The sequence below is a fragment of the Callithrix jacchus genome, chromosome 9 (genome assembly GCF_049354715.1).
Source record: "Callithrix jacchus isolate 240 chromosome 9, calJac240_pri, whole genome shotgun sequence".
Lineage (NCBI taxonomy): Eukaryota > Metazoa > Chordata > Mammalia > Primates > Cebidae > Callithrix > Callithrix jacchus.
In genome coordinates, this window is record NC_133510.1 from 120,211,610 (window position 1) to 120,231,496 (window position 19,887).

Sequence of the window (19,887 nt, forward strand, 5' to 3'; positions counted from 1 at the left end):
CTGAGGTGGGAGGACAGCTTGGGCCCAGGAGATGGAGGGTGTAGTAAAACGAGACTGCGCCAATGCGCACCAGCCTGGGTGGCAGAGCCAGACCCTGTCTCAAAAAAGAAAAGAAAGAAATAATAAACATTTTCAAACTGGTGGTTGGCTCTCAAGAGGAGAAGGAGGGAGAAAGAGATGAGGAAGAGTACCTGGGAGGCTTTGACTAAATATGTAATGTTTTATTTTTTAAACTAAGAGACAGGAATAGAGACCAATTGTACTTTTTTGCTATGTCACATTGGAAACTCACCTGGGTGTATAATATACTGGGTGATTTAATTTAATCTTCCAAGCTGCTTTATAAAAAACATTAATCCATTTTACCAAAGAGAAACTGAGGCTTCCTCAGAGGAGGGCAAAGTTTGAACAAAGTTTGACTTCACAGCTCTGGTACTTTCTATCACACAACTCACCATTAAAGGGTATCAGAGTTAATCATTAAGACATAGTTTCAAAGATCAGGACATAGGTAAATAACTTTTTTCCTTTTCCCCTAAATTGTAGATTTAATAAAAACATATTCCTATCTGTTGAACTATTTCTTTCAGAAAAGCTAGACTATAACTGAAAAGGAGCTTTCTGCTCTACAGAGCCCTAGATTTAAAAAAGAACAGAAGAGAACTCAGTATACTACCAGGTCTCTAAAATTCCCATCAGTTATTGACCTTACCTGAAGGGGAATGTGGCCACCCTGTTCAATCTCCCCTGCTTTCTTTCCCTCCCTTCCTCTCCCACTCATGTGGGACAAAGGAGGAGATTTCATGGAAGAATGAAAAGAAATAATTTCTTTAAGAACTCTTTGATCTGATCTGCTTTGGAACAAAGGGACTCTGAGAACCACAAAAGACCTTGAAGTCAGTCTTATTTTCTAAAATGAAACTTTTTGAGATAACTGTAGATTCACACATACAGTTTCAAGAAATACAGAAAGATCCAGAGTACCCTTTCCCAGACCCCTGATGGTATCATCTTCACTGTTACAGTATAATAACACAACCAGAATACTGACACTGATACAGCCAGGAAACAAAACATCACCCTAGTGCCATTTTTAACCTGTTTGGTAACACCTTCAGCACAGAGGGACTGAATCTTCCGGACCACAGATCATGTGTCATAGATGCTCACCCTTCTGCGCCTTGGCACCACCTTAGTAAGAAGTGACTTGGGAAGTTGACAGGCTCCAGTGGGACTCCCAATTGCCGAGCAATTGTCAAATAGAGCAGAGACATGCTGATTGGGATTCCTGTTCTGCGGATCAAAACCTAAAGCAAAAAAAAATGCTTTTATTTCACTGGGATGAGCTAAAGGTTCTCATTCGTTCAATAAACATTTCATGAGGCACCTATTGGGCATCGGGCACGATGCTCATTTTTGAGGCTTAAGTGAGTATTTCACTTATTTAGGTCAGGGTCGGTAAACTATGGTCCACGGTAATTCCAGCCCACCAGCTATCTTTGTACAGCCTATGTAAGAAAAATTTTTACGTTTTTAAATATTTAAAAAAATAGTTAAAACAATACTATTCCACGACATATGAAAATAACATGAAATTCAAATTTCAATGTCAGTATATACAATTTTGTTGGACACAGCCGCACTCAGTTGTTTTTATATTATCTGTGCCTCCTTTGATACCACAGAGGCAGAACTTGAGTTAACAACAGAGACCACATGGCACTCAAAGCTGAAACTTTTTTTTTTTTTTGAGATGGGAGTCCCACTCTGTCTTGCCCAGACTGGAGTGCAATGGCACAATCTCGGCTCACTGCAACCTCCGACTCCTGGGTTCAAGTGATTCTCTTTGCCTCAGTCTCCTGAGTAGCTGGGATTACAGGCAACCACCATCACGCCTACTTTTTTTGGTATTTTTAGTAGAGATGGCGTTTCGCCACATTGGCCAGGCTGGTCTTGAACTCCTGACTTCAGGTGATTTGTCCACCTTGGCCTCCCAAAGTGCTGGGATTACAGGCATGAGCCACTGTACCTGGCCAAAGCTAAAATAATGTACTGCCTGGCCCTTTACAGATAAAGTTGGTCAAGCCCTGATTTAGGTCCTCCTCCTTCCAGAAAGAATTTAAGACTGTTTCTAGGGAAAGTATGTAAGATGTAACAAAATAAAATAAAAGTAGCATATAGAGCAACAAAATAAATATGAAAATGGAGGTAGGCAGAAGCAAGTAAAAAATATAACAGATGGAAACCTGACACAGCGGGGTTACAGGTTCCCCCAACTGACTAGAGGCCAGTGCAAAAAGAGGAGACTGATTGATTTCACAGTTCAGTGTTCACGAGATACAAACTGACCAGAATCAGAGAAATATCTATTTTTAGTCAAAAATTTATCTCAAGGGTTTGCATATGGAGGCTACTCATGAGGAAACAGATAAACTCCACAACAATATCCTTACAGCAGAATGAAAAGTAGTTTCAATGAGCACTCAGAGATGGAAAATATAGTACTGGCCCTCAAGAATGTATGGTCTATCAGAGAAAAGCTTAAGAAACACATATAGGATGAACACAGTGGCTCATACCTATAATCCCAGTGTTTTGTGAGGCCACGGTGGGAGGATCACTTGAGGCCAGGAGTTTGAGACCAGGCTAGGCAACATAGCAAGACCTCGTCTCTACAAAAAAAAAAAAAAGTAGCTGGGCATGGTGTCATGTAGACCTAGCTACTCGGGAGGCTGAGGCTGCAGGATCGCTTGAGCCCAGGAGTTTAAGGCTGGAGTAAGCTATGATCAAGCCACTGCATTCCAGCCTGAGCAACAGAGCAAGACCCTGTCTATAAAAGAAAAAATATATATTACCATACCCATATGACCATACCCGTATGTTACTATACCTATATTTACCTGATGCATATATAAGTTTAGGGCATTATAGTAATCCATTCGATTCCCCTTAAACTTCAGTTGGTCGTAAAGGACATAGTTCATGGCATCTAGCACCTGGCTCTGGAGTTCTATTTCCATTATCATGGATGATTCACCTGAAACAGAGAGACCTACTCTGGGACCCATGCACAAATAAGGCTGTGACAGGTGCCCCAAACAACTCACAACATGAAGATACTGACAGTGGCCTAGCAATATGAATCAAGTGTTGCCAATCTAAGAAGCAGAAGGCAGTATGTATTTGAAGTGCTTTAGGTTCAATACTTTAACCAGGTAAACGTGGTTACGTCATTTTATCACTTTTTCACGACATAATGAAAGCACACTAACAAATCTCTCAAATTAACCAATTCCCCTATTTTGTAAATACAGCCAGATCCAAAGCAATGCCACACCTGCCTTGAAGCCCAAGCTGGGGTGGCGGCAGTTTATGCCCCGGAGGGTTTTGCAAACAAGCTCCACGATGCTGTCAATTTGGGCCTGGATGTCTTTGAGGCTGATGTCAGAGAGGGGATTGCAGTACTGGTCAATATATACAGCACCTGTAAATAAACAAGAATTGCCAAATAAATTCTTGTTACTCTTATTAATTTGGCATTTTACCTTGGACATCCTGGGACATGGCTCTTTACACCATCTCATTGGATAAGTTTTATATTTTGGCCACAGACCTTGCTGCTAATACACTGAGAAGGAGCAACACATTTTCATAACAAAGGAGCTTACACTTTAAAAAAATAATAATAAACGAAACTTCTCTCAGAGGTCATGGACTAAAAAACTGCATGATATGTGACGCAGTCTCATATTCTATTACAAAGAGAAGTAAATGACATCAAGGAGAGCTTGTCAAGCTATTTCTCTCTCCCTGGCTCTTACAGGTTCAAAATCCAACAACTCTGAAAACTCAATGGTGTAAGGCAGTTCCTTTAAAATAAAACAACATCAACAAAAAACCAAGTTGAAAGCCCTCCATGACAGATGTGCCATTTCAACAAATTACACTTCTTAAGGGTGAACAGTAAATGGATTCAGGAGATAACCCTACTTTCCAATGCTCAGGGAACCTACAGCTGAAAAGCCGTACAGAGCACACTGCAGACAGTCTCTTAAGAATCACTCCTCTTCACAGCCTTAGGTAATTTTGGAACTGGAGACTGAAGAGCTAACAGCATCATTTGAGTAAGGACACTGTGACTTGGGAAACTCTTGAGTCATCTTAAATTCAAGAGATCTCAGACCAGCTCAGAACCTGGACCTCCTTACCAACGGTCCATGGAGCTGCAAGCAGTTGAATGAGTGTCAAGACACCTCAACCCTCAGTCCCAGTGTTGCCACCAGCCAGGGACTGGCTCCTGGGCCTCTGTAGGTCCCAGCTTCCCTACCTGGAGGCTGAAGGAATTTATGCTGCACATTTCTGAAGTCCTTTCCTTCCTAATGCTAGGATTCCCAGACTTCTTCAATGGTAAAAGCATTATTCTAGTCAGTCATCAAGGATCAGAACCCTGGAGAGCAATCTGTCATTCACTCAACTAGTAAACAACTTCTATTGGCTTCCCAATGCTTAGGATACTGATGTGGAAGTGTTATTTGGAAATTATAACTTTGTATTTAGAAAATGAAAAAGCAGTATTTGTTTTCATATATAAGCTACAAAAAAATACACTATTCTTAACTGTGAAATAAACAAAAGATAGGATGCTTCTCAACTCCAGTATACAAATGAGGGGATTCTAGGGTGGTGAGAATTTATTTTAATCAACTGAAACAGATGTTTCATTTACTTCTGGATGATACTAGGTTTTCATATACTTGGTAAGCATTTACACTAAGCACTGTGGGGTATACAGCAATCCTAACACAAGGATGCAACATAGGAAGCTTAGGGACTAGTTACAGAAACAAAATGTATGCATAGCAAACAGAAATAATGCAAGACAGTTAACCATTAAAGGCTACTGTAGCTCTGAGGTGAGTAAAATCGCCAGGTAGTCAGTGGGAATTTAATGAAAGTGAGGCTTGAGCGAATTATGGAGAGGGAGCAGGATTTTCAAGAGGGATTATGAGGAGGAGGGACATCATGAATGAGGAAGTAAAGCCAGGCCTATCTGTGATTTACCAGTCTAGACAATGGCCTGGCCGGAGCAAATGGGACATCCTGGAGAGTACAGAGCAAAAGGTCTGAACCAGATTATGCAGGACACTGAAAACCAGGTAGAGGTTTAATACAAAAGGGAAATCGGCTGCCCGAACTGCAGGTTTCACAGGCAGTGGTGAAAACATAGGTTTCTAATTAGGCTGGCACTAATATTTTGGCTGACTTGGAGGGAAGAGGGGGCAATGTTCATGAAAGCAAGTATTACTCAGAAAGTTGTTGCTGGGAGAGGTGGCCACAGACTGCATGAGACTAGTTATGGAAGCCAGCCAGGTGTGGTGGCACTTGAGCACAGGAGTTTGAACCTAGCATAGGTGACAGAGCAAGACCCCGTCCCTAAAAATAAATAAATAAATAATTTTAGAAAAAGGAATAGTAATAGAATGGGAACATGACTATGAGATACACTAGAATGGAAAAGAAATCAACAATCAGGTAAATCACCAGAAGTAGGGAATAAAAGTAAAAAACAAGTCATATTTATATTTTATAATCATAATTTATGGGAATGTTTGTATAATACTGTAAGAATTCAAAATCATTTTTTTAAAAAATGGAAGTCGTACTTTGTTCCTGAACAAAAAGATACTCCTTTCATCCTGCCTGTCCACCCAACTTCTTCCTTCTCACTTCTCATTATGGACAAGGAGACTCACTGATGCCCAGCAACATTCTGTCCTCAATAAACTCCAACCAGAGAGGTTAAGGGATTTACTCAAGGTCACAGGGAGACAAAATTGGATACGTTTACTTCTGATTTGGAAATGATGCCTTAAAGCTCAGAAAAACAGGAATTTACTTCATTAGTAAAGTGTCAGTCTTACACTTTAAGCCACTGATGCATCTTTAAAAAAGAAGAAAAAAATCTCAGCTCTAACTTTAATAGTTTTAACTATCTCATCGGTCATAATCCAACCTGCAGAAGCCCACACAACATGATAAACTTTTCCACGGCTTTACCAGAGGAACATGACAATTCCCTCCGCTGGTCTTAAAAAAAACTAATCAGTTTATGGAAATACTACTGTCCACATATATGGAAAAAGACCCACCTTCAAGATATGACTCATAGTCATCTGGCTGCTGAAGAAAGGCCTTAAGATTATTTAAAATTTTCTGTTGCCGCAGGTAGTAAAGAATCTTCTTTGCGTAGTACTTCCAGGTCAAAGCTTTTCTGGAAACAAACAAGTCAGTAAGAATTAAGATTTGAAAAACTTTCAGTTATCTATTTTTTACTTTACAATAACATACCATGTAGTTTGCTGAACAAGAAAAATATAATTGGTTCATTATCTTATAATACTTATTATAGTGGAAGTAAATAGCAGTCTTTGAATTGTAATAAAATACTAAATTAGTTGTACTGAAATCTAAGTAAGTTATCTGCCTGGTTTCAGATTTACTTGCCTGTAAAGGAAATGAAAGAGCAGCCTGAAAAAGGAATTGAGCTGGGGGAGGTTCAGAAGATGGGGAGGCATCTAGAACCCTTTGCTGGTCCCCCTGCTTTTGCCAGGGCTGCTGCCTTCTCTGCACTCACTATCATGGTGAGTTCATCTAGTCTCATGGTTTCACATATTATGAAAACTCCTAATTTATTTTCCAGACCAGAGTTCTCTCTTGAACTCCAGAGCTGTGTATCAGCTACTATCTATCTACTCCACATTCCACTCAGATAGCTGAGCTCCTTAATCTTTTTTCCCCTCCCAGAGTCACCCTCATCTCAGATCAAGGCCTCTCCATCATTTTAGTGAGGCCAAAAACCTGCGAGTCATACTGGATGCCTTGCTTTCCCTCATAAGCCACACTCAAGACCTGTCAGCCAATGCTACCAGTACTATCTTCAAAATACATCCAAAACATGCATTCTTCCCCATCAGCGTTTCTGTGTTGCAGCAACATCCTCCTACCTCAGCTTTCCACTTCACACCTGGCCCCTCCCAGTCTATCCTCCATATGGCAGCCAGAGCACTCCAGTAACACGTACAGTCATGTCACCCAATCGTCGACTCCAAGTCTCCAGAGGGTTCCCACTTTGCTCCATGAACCTAACGAGGACCTAAAAGGTCTCTTGAACTCTCACGCCATTACCTCTCTGACCCCAATTCCTATCACTCCCACTCAGTCCAGCCACCGACGCATTCCTTTACTCTGTCTGGTAGGTGCTCACCTTAGTGACCTGTTCCTTCTGCCTGGAATATTCTCCTGGAGATCTGCAGTCTGTTCTTACCTCCTCCTAGGCTTCAACTCAAACGTCCCCTTGAGTAAGGCCCCCTACCTTATTTTAAATGGCACTCCCTCACCACTCCTCTGCCTTCTTCCCCGATTATATTTCTCGATAGCACTTTTCCTTTTCTAATATAATCAATTTCTTATTTTTCTTAGCGCCTAGCTCCCCCACTTAATAATATAAGCCCATGAAGGCAGGGACTGTTTTGTGTGTTGTTCACTGCTGTATTCCTAGTGCCGAGAATGGTGTCTGGCACACGGTAGATGTTCCATAAAACTTGTTGAGTGAATAAAATTCCTCATCACATATCCCAAATATATATGGGGATTATAACAAGTAGGAGAGAGACAGTGATGAAACTTATCTGGCTGACTTCATGAAGAAACAAACAACCTGCCAGTCTTTAGGGAGGTCAATGAAAACCTGCAGAGTGATCTACGTGTTATCTACTTTTTAACCTTTGAGTTGTAAAATATATCTATCTAGAAAATTGTTGTGAAACAAACAAGCAGCTTAATCAATCATTACAAGGCACACTCCTGGATCTACCACTTTTGCCAAGAAAGAAAACTTTGCAAACAGCCAAAAAGCCCTCCAGGGCCTCTCAACAATAATCACAAACCACACCTCTAGTCATCCTTGCTTTTCTCTTTAGTATTACCACGAAATATGCATCCCTCAACAGCCGAGTCTGCTTTGATGCCTCTTAAATCTCTTAATCTACAGGATCCCCCTCCATCTTTCTTCCCCCTTGTATTTTGTTGAAGAACCTGGGTTCTTTGACCTGCAGTTTCCCATCATCTGGAATCTGCTGACTGTACCCACCCACATGATGTAGATTAACATGTTCTTCAATATTTTGGTCTCCTGTAAATTGGATGTAGAGGCTCAATCAGGTACAGATTCCATTAATTTAGCAAGACAACTTCACAGAAGGTAGTACATTCTCCCATCAGGAGGCAATAATGCCTGTGTGTCTCTCTTGTGATGTCAGCAGCATTGCTACTCAATGCCTCCATCTGTTAATTCATTCAATCTGTTAATTCATTCAAGGTTACAAAGTGGCCATACTAGAATTCAACCATCCCTTCTTAATTTATTAGCTGGGATGATTCTGTAAGGGGAAGCCTCCCCCTGTCTATTATTTGATCCCCCATGGTATAATACATGGAAAAGTCAGGATAAATGCTCATTATCTTCTATTCACAATTTTTCAAAATAATGATGCAAATTTCTATTTATCCTTCAAAGGTAACCAATTAATTGTTTTTAATATTATTATGAACTCATGGAGCCAAGCATCTTCGATGCATTTCAATCCATTCCAGTTATTATCCACACTGATGCTTAAATTGCCACATCTTTGGCTAATGAAGGCCTCATGTGGGTTCCTCAATACATCCAACATAAAGTGGTGTCAGTTTTCTTACTATCTGGTTAGGTTTCCAGGATGCTCCAGGCTCATCTTTTTAAAATCCTTACATTGGACATAGAATCAGTCTTTCTCCTGGCTCCTTACGTGGAAAATGTTGTAACAAGATGACAATCTGGATACCAAGAAATATCAATTTCACTAGGTTAGTTTCTAGATCTTTTCAGGAACAGACCTAGGAAGCCTAGTGTGGATGTGCACGTGTGTGTACATGTACATATGTCATGCACTTCCATTCACCTACGTGTATTTAAATATAAAATACTTTCTGAGTTCATACTGACACTTCCAATTCAAAAACATATGGATCTGACCTTCGTCTATCTTATATCTATGTATTCCAGACTTCTGCTTCTCCGGGATATCACAGGTGATAAAATTAGAATATCATGCTGTTATTCGTTTACGTCCCTCCATCTCTCTCTCTCTCATACATACACACCAGCCTCAGAATAACAAGACAAACGTTCTCATCACTTTTTTTTTAAACAGAGACTCACTGTGCAGTGGTTCGACGTTGGCTCACTGCAATCTCTGTCTCCTGGATTCAAGTGATTCTCTTGCCTCAGCCTCCCAAGTAGCTGGCATTACAGGCACGCACCACCACACCTAATTTGTTTTTTTTTATTTTTAGTAGAGATGGGATTTCATGTTGGCTAGGATGGTCTTGATCTCCTGACCTCATGATCTGCCCACGTCGGCCTCCCAAAGTGCTGGGATTACTCATCACTTTCATGATTACTGAAAACAGCTAAATATTCTGCATATGTTCCCCCCCACTGTCCATTCATTTTTTTTTTAAACAGATGCATTGTATTTACACTGACGTATCTTAAAGCCATTACACATGCAATACTTTCTCCTCTAGAACCCTCGTTTGAATTTAAATCTACAAATAAATACATATTTAGTGCTCACTATCAGTCCTTATATCAGTGTTTCTCTGGGTTTTTTGGTGGGGAGTGTAGGGGGTTTGGTCATTTGAAGTTCATTTTCCAGGAGGTCTGTCAGGAAGGACTGAAAAGTCACTGATTCTTCTAAGTTGTTAAGTTTGTGTGCAGTCTTCATATCTGGAAGTCAGTTTGGCTGGATATAAAAATCCTTGGCTGACATTTTCCTTAGATCCTTGGGTATCTTAAATAAGTTATTTTTTCCTTTGGCATAAAAAAATTCTGTTGAAAAGTCTGATGATATTCTCATTTTCTTTTCCTTATAAATGACTTTATCTTTTTTGCTTGGATGCTCAAAGTACTTTCCTGTCTTTAAAATCCAGCAATTTTATGAAAATATGTCTCGGTATTGGTCATTCTGGGACAATTTTCTTGGGTACAGTGTATGCCCTTATTTATTTATTTATGACAAAGTCTCACTCTGTTGTCCAGGCTGGAGTGCAGTGGCACGATCTCAGCTCACTGCGATCTCTACCTCCAGGGTTCAAGTGATTCTCTTGCCTCAGACTCTATAGTAGCTGGGATTATAGGCACCTGCCACCATGTCCGGCTAATTTTTTGCATTTTTAGTAGAGATGGGGTTTCTCCATGTTGGCTGCTCTTGAACTCCTGACATCGTGAGTCGCCTGCCTCCGTCTCCCAGAACGCTGAGATTACAGGAGTAAGCCACTATGCCCGCCCTGGGCAGCCTCTTATTTAAGACCACATAGCACATCATAAACACAAATTGATTTTATGCTGATGCTTTAGCATTTATGGAAACTACACTTCTTCCTTCCCATGCTTTTGCCAGGGAATGGCATTTGCCAGGAATAAACATTTGCCAGGAATGAATACAAACAGGATCTTCCATGAAAACTGGCATCCCAAAATATTTTAAAATGTAAGGTAGTCTATCATTTTAAAAAAACTTATTTGTTCGTTGGCTTGCACTTATAGTCCCAGTACTTTGGAAAGCCAAGGTGGGACGATCACTTGAAGCCAGGAGTTCAAGACTAACTTGAGCAACATAGTAAGACACTGTCTCTATCAAATAAAAATTAGCAGCCAGGTGCGGTGGCTCATGCCTGTAATCCCAGCACTTTGGGAGGCCAAGGCAGGTCAGGAATTCGAGACCAGCCTGGCCAACATGGTGAAACGCCGTCTCCACTAAAAATTCAAAAAATTAGCCAGGTGTGGTGGTGGTTGCCTGTAACCCCAGCTACTCAGGAGGCTGAGGCAGGAGAATTGCTTGAACCCAGGATGGGGAGGTTGCGGTGAGCCAAGATCATGCCATTGCACTCCAGCCTGGGCAACAAGAGTGAAACACCATCTCAAAAAAAAAAAAAAAAAAAGAAATTAGCCAGGCATGGTGGCACATGGCCATAGTCCCAGCTACTCAGGAGTCTGAGGCCGCAGGATCCCTTGAACCCAGGAGTTCGAGGTTACAGTGAGCCATGATTACATCACTGTACTCTAGCCTGGGCAACGGGGTGAAATCCTGTCTCAAAAATCAAACAAGGCTGGACATGGGGGCTCACACTTGTAATCCTGGCACACTGGGAGGCCAAGGCAAGAGGATCTGTTTTTCTCCTTTTTTGAGACACAGTCTCACTGTCACCGAGGCTGGAGTGCAGTGTTGGAATCTCACCATACTGCAACCTCGGCCTCCCAGATTCAAGCAATTCTCCGGTCTCATCCTCCTGAGTAGCTGGGTTTACAGGCGTGCACCACCATGCCCTACTAATTTTTGTATTTTTAGTAGAAACAGGGTTTCACCATGTTGGACACGCTGGTCTTCAACTCCTAATCTCAAATGAGCAACCCGCCTCAGCCTCCCAAAATGCTGTGATTACAGGCATGAGCCACTGTGCCTGGCTGGAAAGATCTCAGGCCTGGAGTTTAATACCAGCCTGATAAACAAAGCAAGACTCTATCTATACAAAAAATAGAAAAAATTAGCCAGGTGCAGGGGCACGTGCCTGTTGTCCTAGCTACTCCGGAGGCTGAGGGAGGAGGATCACTTCACTCGAGCCCAGGGATCTGCGTCTGCAGTAAGCTATGATTGCGTCACGGCATTCCAGCCTGGGTGATAGTGAGACTCTCTTTCTAAAACAAACAAACAATCCTATTTTAAGCTCAAAAGATATGTGTGGGGCTAAAGGGTAATCTATTAGTATTTATTCCTAAAGACTGTAACAATATATGTCCTTACTGGCTATGCATTTTCATCTTTTTTGTGAATCTGATACATAAAACAGCAGTATTTCATTGCTGTTTTATTTAACACTTTTTGAATAGTGAATTAAAAGGTTTTTCCATGATTGTTAGCTGTTCAGACTTGTTCTTCTGTGAATGCCATCCACCTAACCTTTATACATTTTTCAATTTCTCTTGAGTCCTACTGCCTTGGGTCATGGTCTCCTTGGCCATACAGAAGTCTCTGCTCTGTCATTGCCTCTGCACTGTCACTCTTGGTTAAGGCAGTCTCCCCAGACTACACAAAGTCTCCTGTTTTCTGGAGGAATGTTCACTGTGTTTAAGTTGTTTAATCCTTTGGGAAATTTTTGCATAGGATGAATGCTTTCCTTTCTTCCAGATGAATATTCAGTTATGTCCAGCACCGTTTCTTTAAAAATCCCCTTTTTCCCCTCAGAGTTTAAATATATTAAATTATCTTTTATTCTGGGATGCATTTGTCAGTTATCCTCTGCTACTGATGCAGCTCTTTTTATTTAATCACTGTATTGTTTGGATTATAAGTAGCTTTATAAGATGTCCTAATATCTTAGTGGTGCAAGTTTCTTACTACGATTACTAAAAAAATTTTTTCTGGCTCTTCTTGGGTATCATGCAAATTTAGTCTTCTGTATATATTTTACGACATCCAAATGAAAAAAACAAAACAACTCCCCCTGCTTACCACCCCCCAAAAAACACTTTGTTTGAATCATAATTGGATGACACTAGGTTTATATGTTAATTTGGGGAGAACTGACATTTTTTCTGATAGTAAGTCTTCACATTCCAGAACACGCTATCTATTTTATGCCTTTCAATAACACCCTGTATTCCGACCTGGGAAACCCATTCCCAAGACTCTACTGCCTGGAAACATCACTACTCACAGTGACACAGAATGGAAAAGAAAATGGTTGTCCATCTGTAGGAAAATGGTTAAATAAATTATGTAGGCCGGCCTCAGTGGGTCACACCTGTAATCTCAGCACTTTGGGAGGCTGAAGTGGGCAGATCACCTGAGGTCAGGAGTTTGAGATCAGTCTGACCAACATGGTGAAACCCCATCTCTATTAAAAATGTAAAATTAGCCATGTGTGGTGGTAGGCACCTATAATCCCAGCTACTCAGGAGGCTGAAGCAGGAGAATTGCTTGGACCTGGGAGGTGGAGGTTGCAGTCAGCCAAGACCGCCCCACTGCACTCCAACCTGGGCAACAAGAGCAAAACTTCATCTCTAAGTAATAAAAATAAAAATAAATAAATAAATTATGTAACATGCCACAAAAGAATAAGTAGACATTAAGAAAAGTGATTCTGATGCTTTACCAGTTGATGAGAATGGATTTCCATAAGGTACTACTGAATGAGAAAAAACAAGACGGAAAAGTACCTATTACGTGATCCCAATTTTGGGCAATAATGATCCCTCCCCAAACTCATCACTGTCTGTCAGCATTAAGAATGCAACCTGGCTGTTATCAAGAATTACAGAGGCGGGGACAGGAAAGGCCAATGTAAACAGAGGGAATGGGGAGGAAAAAGGAAACAGCATAAATAAGAAAAAACCAAGTCTGTACTAAACATCAAACCACAACAACCAACATCCCATTTATGCATTTAAAAATATATATGCACATGGGAAAACACACAAGTCAGCCTTTATTTTTAAGACTGCACCATACTGACTACTACTAGATCATACTTCAATTCATTTATAGATAAACCAAAATAGAAATGGAAAAATGACCTCTACATCTGAACTCATCCAAGGCCTAGAATAGTGACACATCTTACCTCTACCCACAGTTGTTCCACTGATAGATATTTCTCTCCTAAATTCCCTTTAAAAAAACAACAGTAGCTGGGCACAGTGGGTCATGCCTGTAATCCCAGCACTTTGGGAGGCCAAGGAAGGTGGATCATGAGGTCAGGAGTTTGAGACCAGCCAGGCCAACATAGTGAAATCCTGTCTCTACTAAAAATACAAAAATTAGCCAGGCATGGTGGCAGGCACCTGTAGTCCTAACTACTAGGGAGGCTGAGACAGAAGAATCACTTGAACCCGGGAGGTGGAGGTTGCAGTGAGCCGAGATTGTGCCACTGAACTCCAGCCTGGGCTAAAGTGAGACTCCATCGAAAAAAAAAAAAAAAACCAAAACCAAAAAACAAAACCCAGAAATATTTTATGCCTTGTTTTGAGATATTTCACAAATATTCCTTTTAAGGAAGATGTTAAACTAGCATTCTTATCTGCCATCACTAGAAAGATTTCAGAACTTTTACAGAAGAAAGTCTTTTCCACAGGCAAGTTAGGCTGGATGCCCAGTCATCTTCCAGGTAAAAACTGGAAATTAACCTTCACAGCAGAAAATAAAAGGTGTAAGAAATTTTAAGCAATAACCAAGAGGTAAGGGGTTCTTCTTGATGGACTCACCTGAGTCCCTAATAACACAGTTTTTTGACTGGAAGATAAAAGAAGGACTCACCCAAAGATCTACAGTGTTCAAAGACCAAAGTAAGATTATTTTGTACCACAATTCAGAAATTGTAAAATAATCATCCATTAAATTAAGACTTGCCTAAGAAATTATTTTTAAATTAAAAGACTGAATTCATGATAGGCAAATGTGGTAGTACTAAGTGGAGAGGTAGTAATGAAGGAAGGATGATTTCTATTACCAGAGGTTTCTAAACACCACAAAAGATACAAGGGTCCAGAGCACAGTATGCAACCTGTAGCAGTGCTAAACATTAATTCCATTTTCTTTCCAAAAGTATTCCAAAAGGATTTTTGTAAGGTTTCTTTATATGTCAATTGTCTTGGTGTATCTACCTAATATACGCAGAACTTTTCAAAACTGTAACTATGGCAAGGCGTGAAATATTTAGAATCACATATTCCAGGGTTTAGCCACACAGAAATTACAGCTATTTATTCTGGAGTTATTAAAACAAACAAATCCCCACTAAAACTATGGCTTACCTTCCTTCCATATTTAGGATACACACCAGTTCATCCTCAAAAAAAATCTCTGGTCCCTCAAGGTTCTCAATGTCACTGAAGCCGTTACAAGGAACCTATGAAGAAGACAAATACAAACAGGCCTCAATTGTAAGTACTGATACAACTGTCACTCTCACAAATTTCAGCTCAAATAAAGATGTCCACTACGACAGAGGTTAACAGTTACTTTACACTATCTTGCACTACCAGTCATGGGTAGAAAGTAACAATAATTTTATTCAGATCTTATTGTTATTTGTAATCAACTATGTTTTCACAGACTGGAATCTCTGAAACTGACAACTCAGAATTCTAATGTAAAGAAAACTAGCTTTGGCCAAGCACAGTGGCTCATGACTGTAATCCTAGAACTTTGGGAGGCTGAGGCAGGTGGATAACCTAAGGTCAGGAGTTTGAGACCAGCCTGACCAACATGGTGAAATCCCGCCTCCACTGAAAATACAGAATTAGCTAGGCATGCCTATAATCCCAGCTACTTGGGAGGCTGAGGCAGGAGAATCACTAGAACCCAGGAGGTAGAGGTTGCAGTGAGCTGAGATCATGCCATTGCACTCCAGTCTGGGCAACAAGAATGAAACTACATTTCAAAAAAAAAAAAAGGAAAGAAAGAAAAAGAAAAAAAAAACTAGATCTGAACAAGGACTAGAACTACAAAATCTCTTAATGACTATTTCACGTAGTCTATGCTGTACTCAACTAAGAGAGAGAGGTTAAGCCTGGTACATCAGTAAATTAGGCAGCTCCTGTAATCCACTGGGCCTGTTTTCTCCTCTGTAAATTCAGGCGGTGGTAAAGATGGCTTTAAGATCTTCTCAGCTTAGAATTCTATGGCTTCTCCCAGTTTTCTTTTTGCAGAAACATCTTTGTAGCCAGAACATTTCAGGTTAACCTGCATGCGTTCTGAGAACACAGGAACACCAAGATCCTGGGCCAAAGCAATCACCCACCCACAGATTAATGTTAAGTATGCTCCCGCTGTGTTCAAAGTCCTTGACATACTTCTAATTAAGCAGTGGTAGAGGGAAAGGGAGAGCTGAAGAAAAAACACAACAATCCATCATGATTACAGAGGCACGGACTGTTCAAAACATACACAAAACCAGCTGGACTAGAAGTGGAGGTTGCAAGCTCATAGTCCATGACCAACTGCATCAAACATAGCTAGTGCCAAAATCTATGTGAGTGCAAACACATTCAGATCAGCGTTTACAATTTGATTATGAATGCTTTCAGCCAGGACATGACTTCTCTAAAGGAGAATACAAATTTTGTTTATCCTAACACTAATAAATATTTATAGAAACAAATTACATTAAGCAATGTCTATTTGCATTTTCCATAGGGGAAAACATTCAAATTTGTCCAAAGTTCACATTTTCCCTTTCAAAACTTGAAAAGCCTTGAAATAATTTCAAATTATAAACTCCATTAACAGTAATTAAAATTAAAGAATCCAAAGGAGTCTTTAGTAAAATAAAAAAGTGAAATAAATCAGATTGGCTCTATTTCTATAACCCCAACCAGAAATAAGTATCTAATAGTTTGCTGAACTCAAAACATCAGAGTGGATTATTTTCCAGAGTTACAAAAAGGGATAAGGAGCAGCTACAGAAACTTCCATGAGGCCAGCACACCGTGGCTCACGCCTGTAATCCCAATACTTTGGGAGGCCAAGGCCAGTGGATCACTTGAGGCCAGGAATTCAAGACCAGCCTGGCCAACATGGTGAAATCCCATGTAACTAAAAATACAAAACTTAACCCAGTGTGGCGGCACATGCCTGTAGTCCAGGCTACCCAGGAGGCTGACAAGTGCAGATTGCTTGAACCCAGGAAGAGGAGGTCCAGTGAGCTGAGATCATGCCACTGCACTCCAGCCTGGGAAACAAAGCAAGACTCTCTCAAAAAAAGAAAAAAAGAGGCCGGGCCTGGTAGCACACGCCTGTAATCTCAGCACTTTGGGAGGCTGAGGCAGGCGGATCACCTGAGGTCAGGAGTTCAAGATCAGCCTGGCCAACATGGTGAAACCCTGTCTTTTTAAAAAAAAAAGAAAAGAAAAAAAGAAAGAAACTTCCGTGAGACGTTCTGAGGAAAGAAACAAAAACCCACTACGTATTTCAGCAATAATAAAAAAAATAAAAAAAAAACTTTTCAGGGATAATGAATGCAAGACAATTTTATTTTATGGAGTAATAACTCTGATTTATAGATAGCTTTTAATCCTGTTACCTTAACAAATAATGCAGTTCACTACTGGGTAGATAGAACCTGCAAAGCCAGAGAGAATAACCACATTAATTTCATCAACCCTTCTGGGAAAATAACCGGGAGAAATTTATGTTGTTCAATCATTGATGATTCCCCAAATAATGTGAGGGTTGCAAAAAAAAATCCATTGAACCCACTTGAGAAATAATGCTGATCTCTCCCTCTACATTGTGCTGTGTGGGTCCCTCCCTGCTCCCTCCACCCCCATTCTCTCTCTGGCTTTAGAAAAGTAAAGCTGGCACGGACAAATGGCTTCGTGTTGTTGGATAGGAGGAAAAGGACACAATGACTCTTGCAGCCATCTAAGTAAGGGATTGTGAGAGCATTGAAAAGGGAGATGCGAAAAAGAGCTGGATGAGCTCATGCCTGCAGACCCAGACACAGACACCAGCAGGCCAAAGCGTAGAGCCACATCAACAGATCCTTACGTGCTCTGAAAAGAACCTCTTTGAGAACGAGGCTACAATCTTCCGAGCTTCTAACCCAGCTTTTTGCCGAACTTTATACTCTTCCAACCAATTGACGTAGTCGGTGGGGCTGTAGTGTTTCATAAGGGACGGCCACCTACGAGGAGAGAAACACCCCCTCAGCTTAACAGAGACTCAAAGGCAGGCGGACAAGAATCCAAGGCAGCCTTGGAAAAAAGGACAGCAGTGGGGACCAGGGGTAAGAGGGACGCCGGCGAGGGACCTAGTTCAAAACCCCAGCGGCATTCACTCACTCACTCACTCTCTCTTGCTCCTTCCCTCCCTCCCTCCCGGTGTGACCTTGGCGTTTCGGCGTGAATGCGGTCTCCACTCCCAATCTCTAAAATGGGGACAGTTGTAGTAACAAAAATAATAATAATAATGACAATGACAGTGAGCCTTGACTGCGCGCCTCCTAGGAGCCGGGGCCCTGCGTGCAAGCCTCCCAAACATCATCTAATTTAATAACCACGGTGAAGGGTAGGTCTAACGATCACCACCACTCAAAGTCTATGAACGATGCTCAAAAAACGGTTAGTCGCTCCCCCCAAGGTCACAGAGGGAGTGTGCAGGGCCAGATTTTATCCGGGGGCCACGCTGAAATCTGTGCCGTCACAACCAGCCCCGGGATGCGGCGCCCGCCGATCGCTGCATCACTGGGTCCATGTAAACACTTCAGCCCGGAGTCGGGCACAAAAGAAGCGCGTAAAAGGGACGAGCCGCGCCGCCGCCAGCGTATCCCTAGACCGAGGGCTCGGCTGCGGGGCGCTCCCAGATGCGCCATTTGGGGACTCGGGGGTCCGCCTGGCGTGGCCCCTTGGGGCCCGGGGCCTGGAGGCCTTTGTCTGTCTGCGGGAAGGGGTCCGGGGTGGGGTCCGCGCGCGGGGCGGCCGCGGAGGGCGAACGGGGAGGCTGCCCGGCCCCGGGGGTCGCGGGGCTAGGGGCGCGCAGCCGGGGCGCGGGGCCGCTGGCTCACCTCACCCGGAACTGCTCCTTCCACACCTTCCCGCTGCTCTGGCACAGCTCGCGCAGCCGCCGGCAGGTGCTGGAGACACGGCCAATGTCGGCGGCCGACAGCGAGCCGCTGCACAGGATGTACTCCAGCACCTCACCCGGCAGGTTGACGAGGCAGCTGAGGCCCGCCGCCTCGGGCGCGGCCTCCTCCGCCAGAGCCGGCACCACCTCCATAGCGCTGTCGACCGCTACCGCCGCCATCTTGTCCGCGTACCTGGGGCCGCCGCGCGCGCGCGCGAGAGTTTTGCCGGGGCGCCCTGCTTGGCCCCGCCCACTGGTCTTGGGAGCGAGTCCTGAGATCGCTCCGCCCACCCGCGGGCCACACCTCCCCTGCCTCGGCTAGCGGCCGAACGGGTGGCAGCGCCGCCGAAGGGAGAACATAATTGCACTCTGTGTTCGGAGCCGGCAGCGCAGGCCGCCTCTAATCCGGAACAACAATAGTAGCACTGATTCTTTTAAACGTAATTAATGTTTAAAATTAACAAATAAAAATGCTATCAATTATCACGCGTTCTGAGCGCTTTCTGTGCATTAGCTCATTGGACCTTCCCCAATTACCGTAGGAGCTATCTTTCTCCCCACATTAGACAGGGAAACTGAGGTTCAGAGAGTGAGAGGACTTGCTCAGGATCCCTTGTCTTGGATTTGAGAGAGAGAGAGTGAGAGAGAGAGAGAGAGCGCATGTGTGTGTTGCGACGGAGTCTCGCTCTTGCCCAGGATGGAGGGCAGTGGCGCTGTGACCGCTCACTGCAACCTCTGCTTCGCGGGTTCAAGCGATTCTCTTGCCTCAGCCTCCCGAGTAGTTGGGATTACAGGCCTGCACCACCACCTGCAGCTACTTTCTGTATTTTTAGTAGAGACAGGTTTTCACTATGTTGGCCAGGCTGGTCTTGAACTCCTGACCTCGGATGATCCACCCACCTCAGCTTCCCAAAGTGCTGGGATTACAGCCATGAGCCACCGCACCCAGCCCCTTGTCTTGGATTCTACTTCAGATCCCATTGACTTTTGACTTTTGCTTGTCAGTGGTCTTAACTATATGATTTAATAATAACAGTATTCTTGAGTGGATGTTAGAAGCCCTGTATGATAATGTAAGGGAGTAAAAATCATCCTCACATCTGTGCCCTGCTTTTTAGGCTAATAGAGGGTGGGCAGAGAGCTCTCCTGTATTGGTTTCTTAATTGTT

The 19,887-nt window shown here is 42.5% G+C and overlaps 1 protein-coding gene across 4 annotated transcripts in view; it reads right to left on the reverse strand.

The window, feature by feature from the left end:
* The window catches only part of FBXO21 (F-box protein 21), a 45,062-nt gene extending 26,148 nt beyond the window's left edge, over positions 1–18,914 (reverse strand). For all 4 annotated transcript variants that reach the window (XM_035257761.3, XM_035257760.3, XM_035257759.3 and 1 more), the window contains exons 1-7: positions 18,661–18,914; positions 17,646–17,781; positions 14,909–15,003; positions 6,150–6,271; positions 3,338–3,484; positions 2,901–3,037; positions 1,171–1,307 (exon numbers count right to left, since the gene is read on the reverse strand). In XM_035257761.3, coding sequence (XP_035113652.1) covers positions 1,171–1,307; positions 2,901–3,037; positions 3,338–3,484; positions 6,150–6,271; positions 14,909–15,003; positions 17,646–17,781; positions 18,661–18,899 — 1,013 coding nt within the window. In that variant the 5' untranslated portion in view covers positions 18,900–18,914. The remainder of the gene's footprint in view (positions 1–1,170; positions 1,308–2,900; positions 3,038–3,337; positions 3,485–6,149; positions 6,272–14,908; positions 15,004–17,645; positions 17,782–18,660) is intronic.
* Positions 18,915–19,887: the final 973 nt, after the last annotated feature.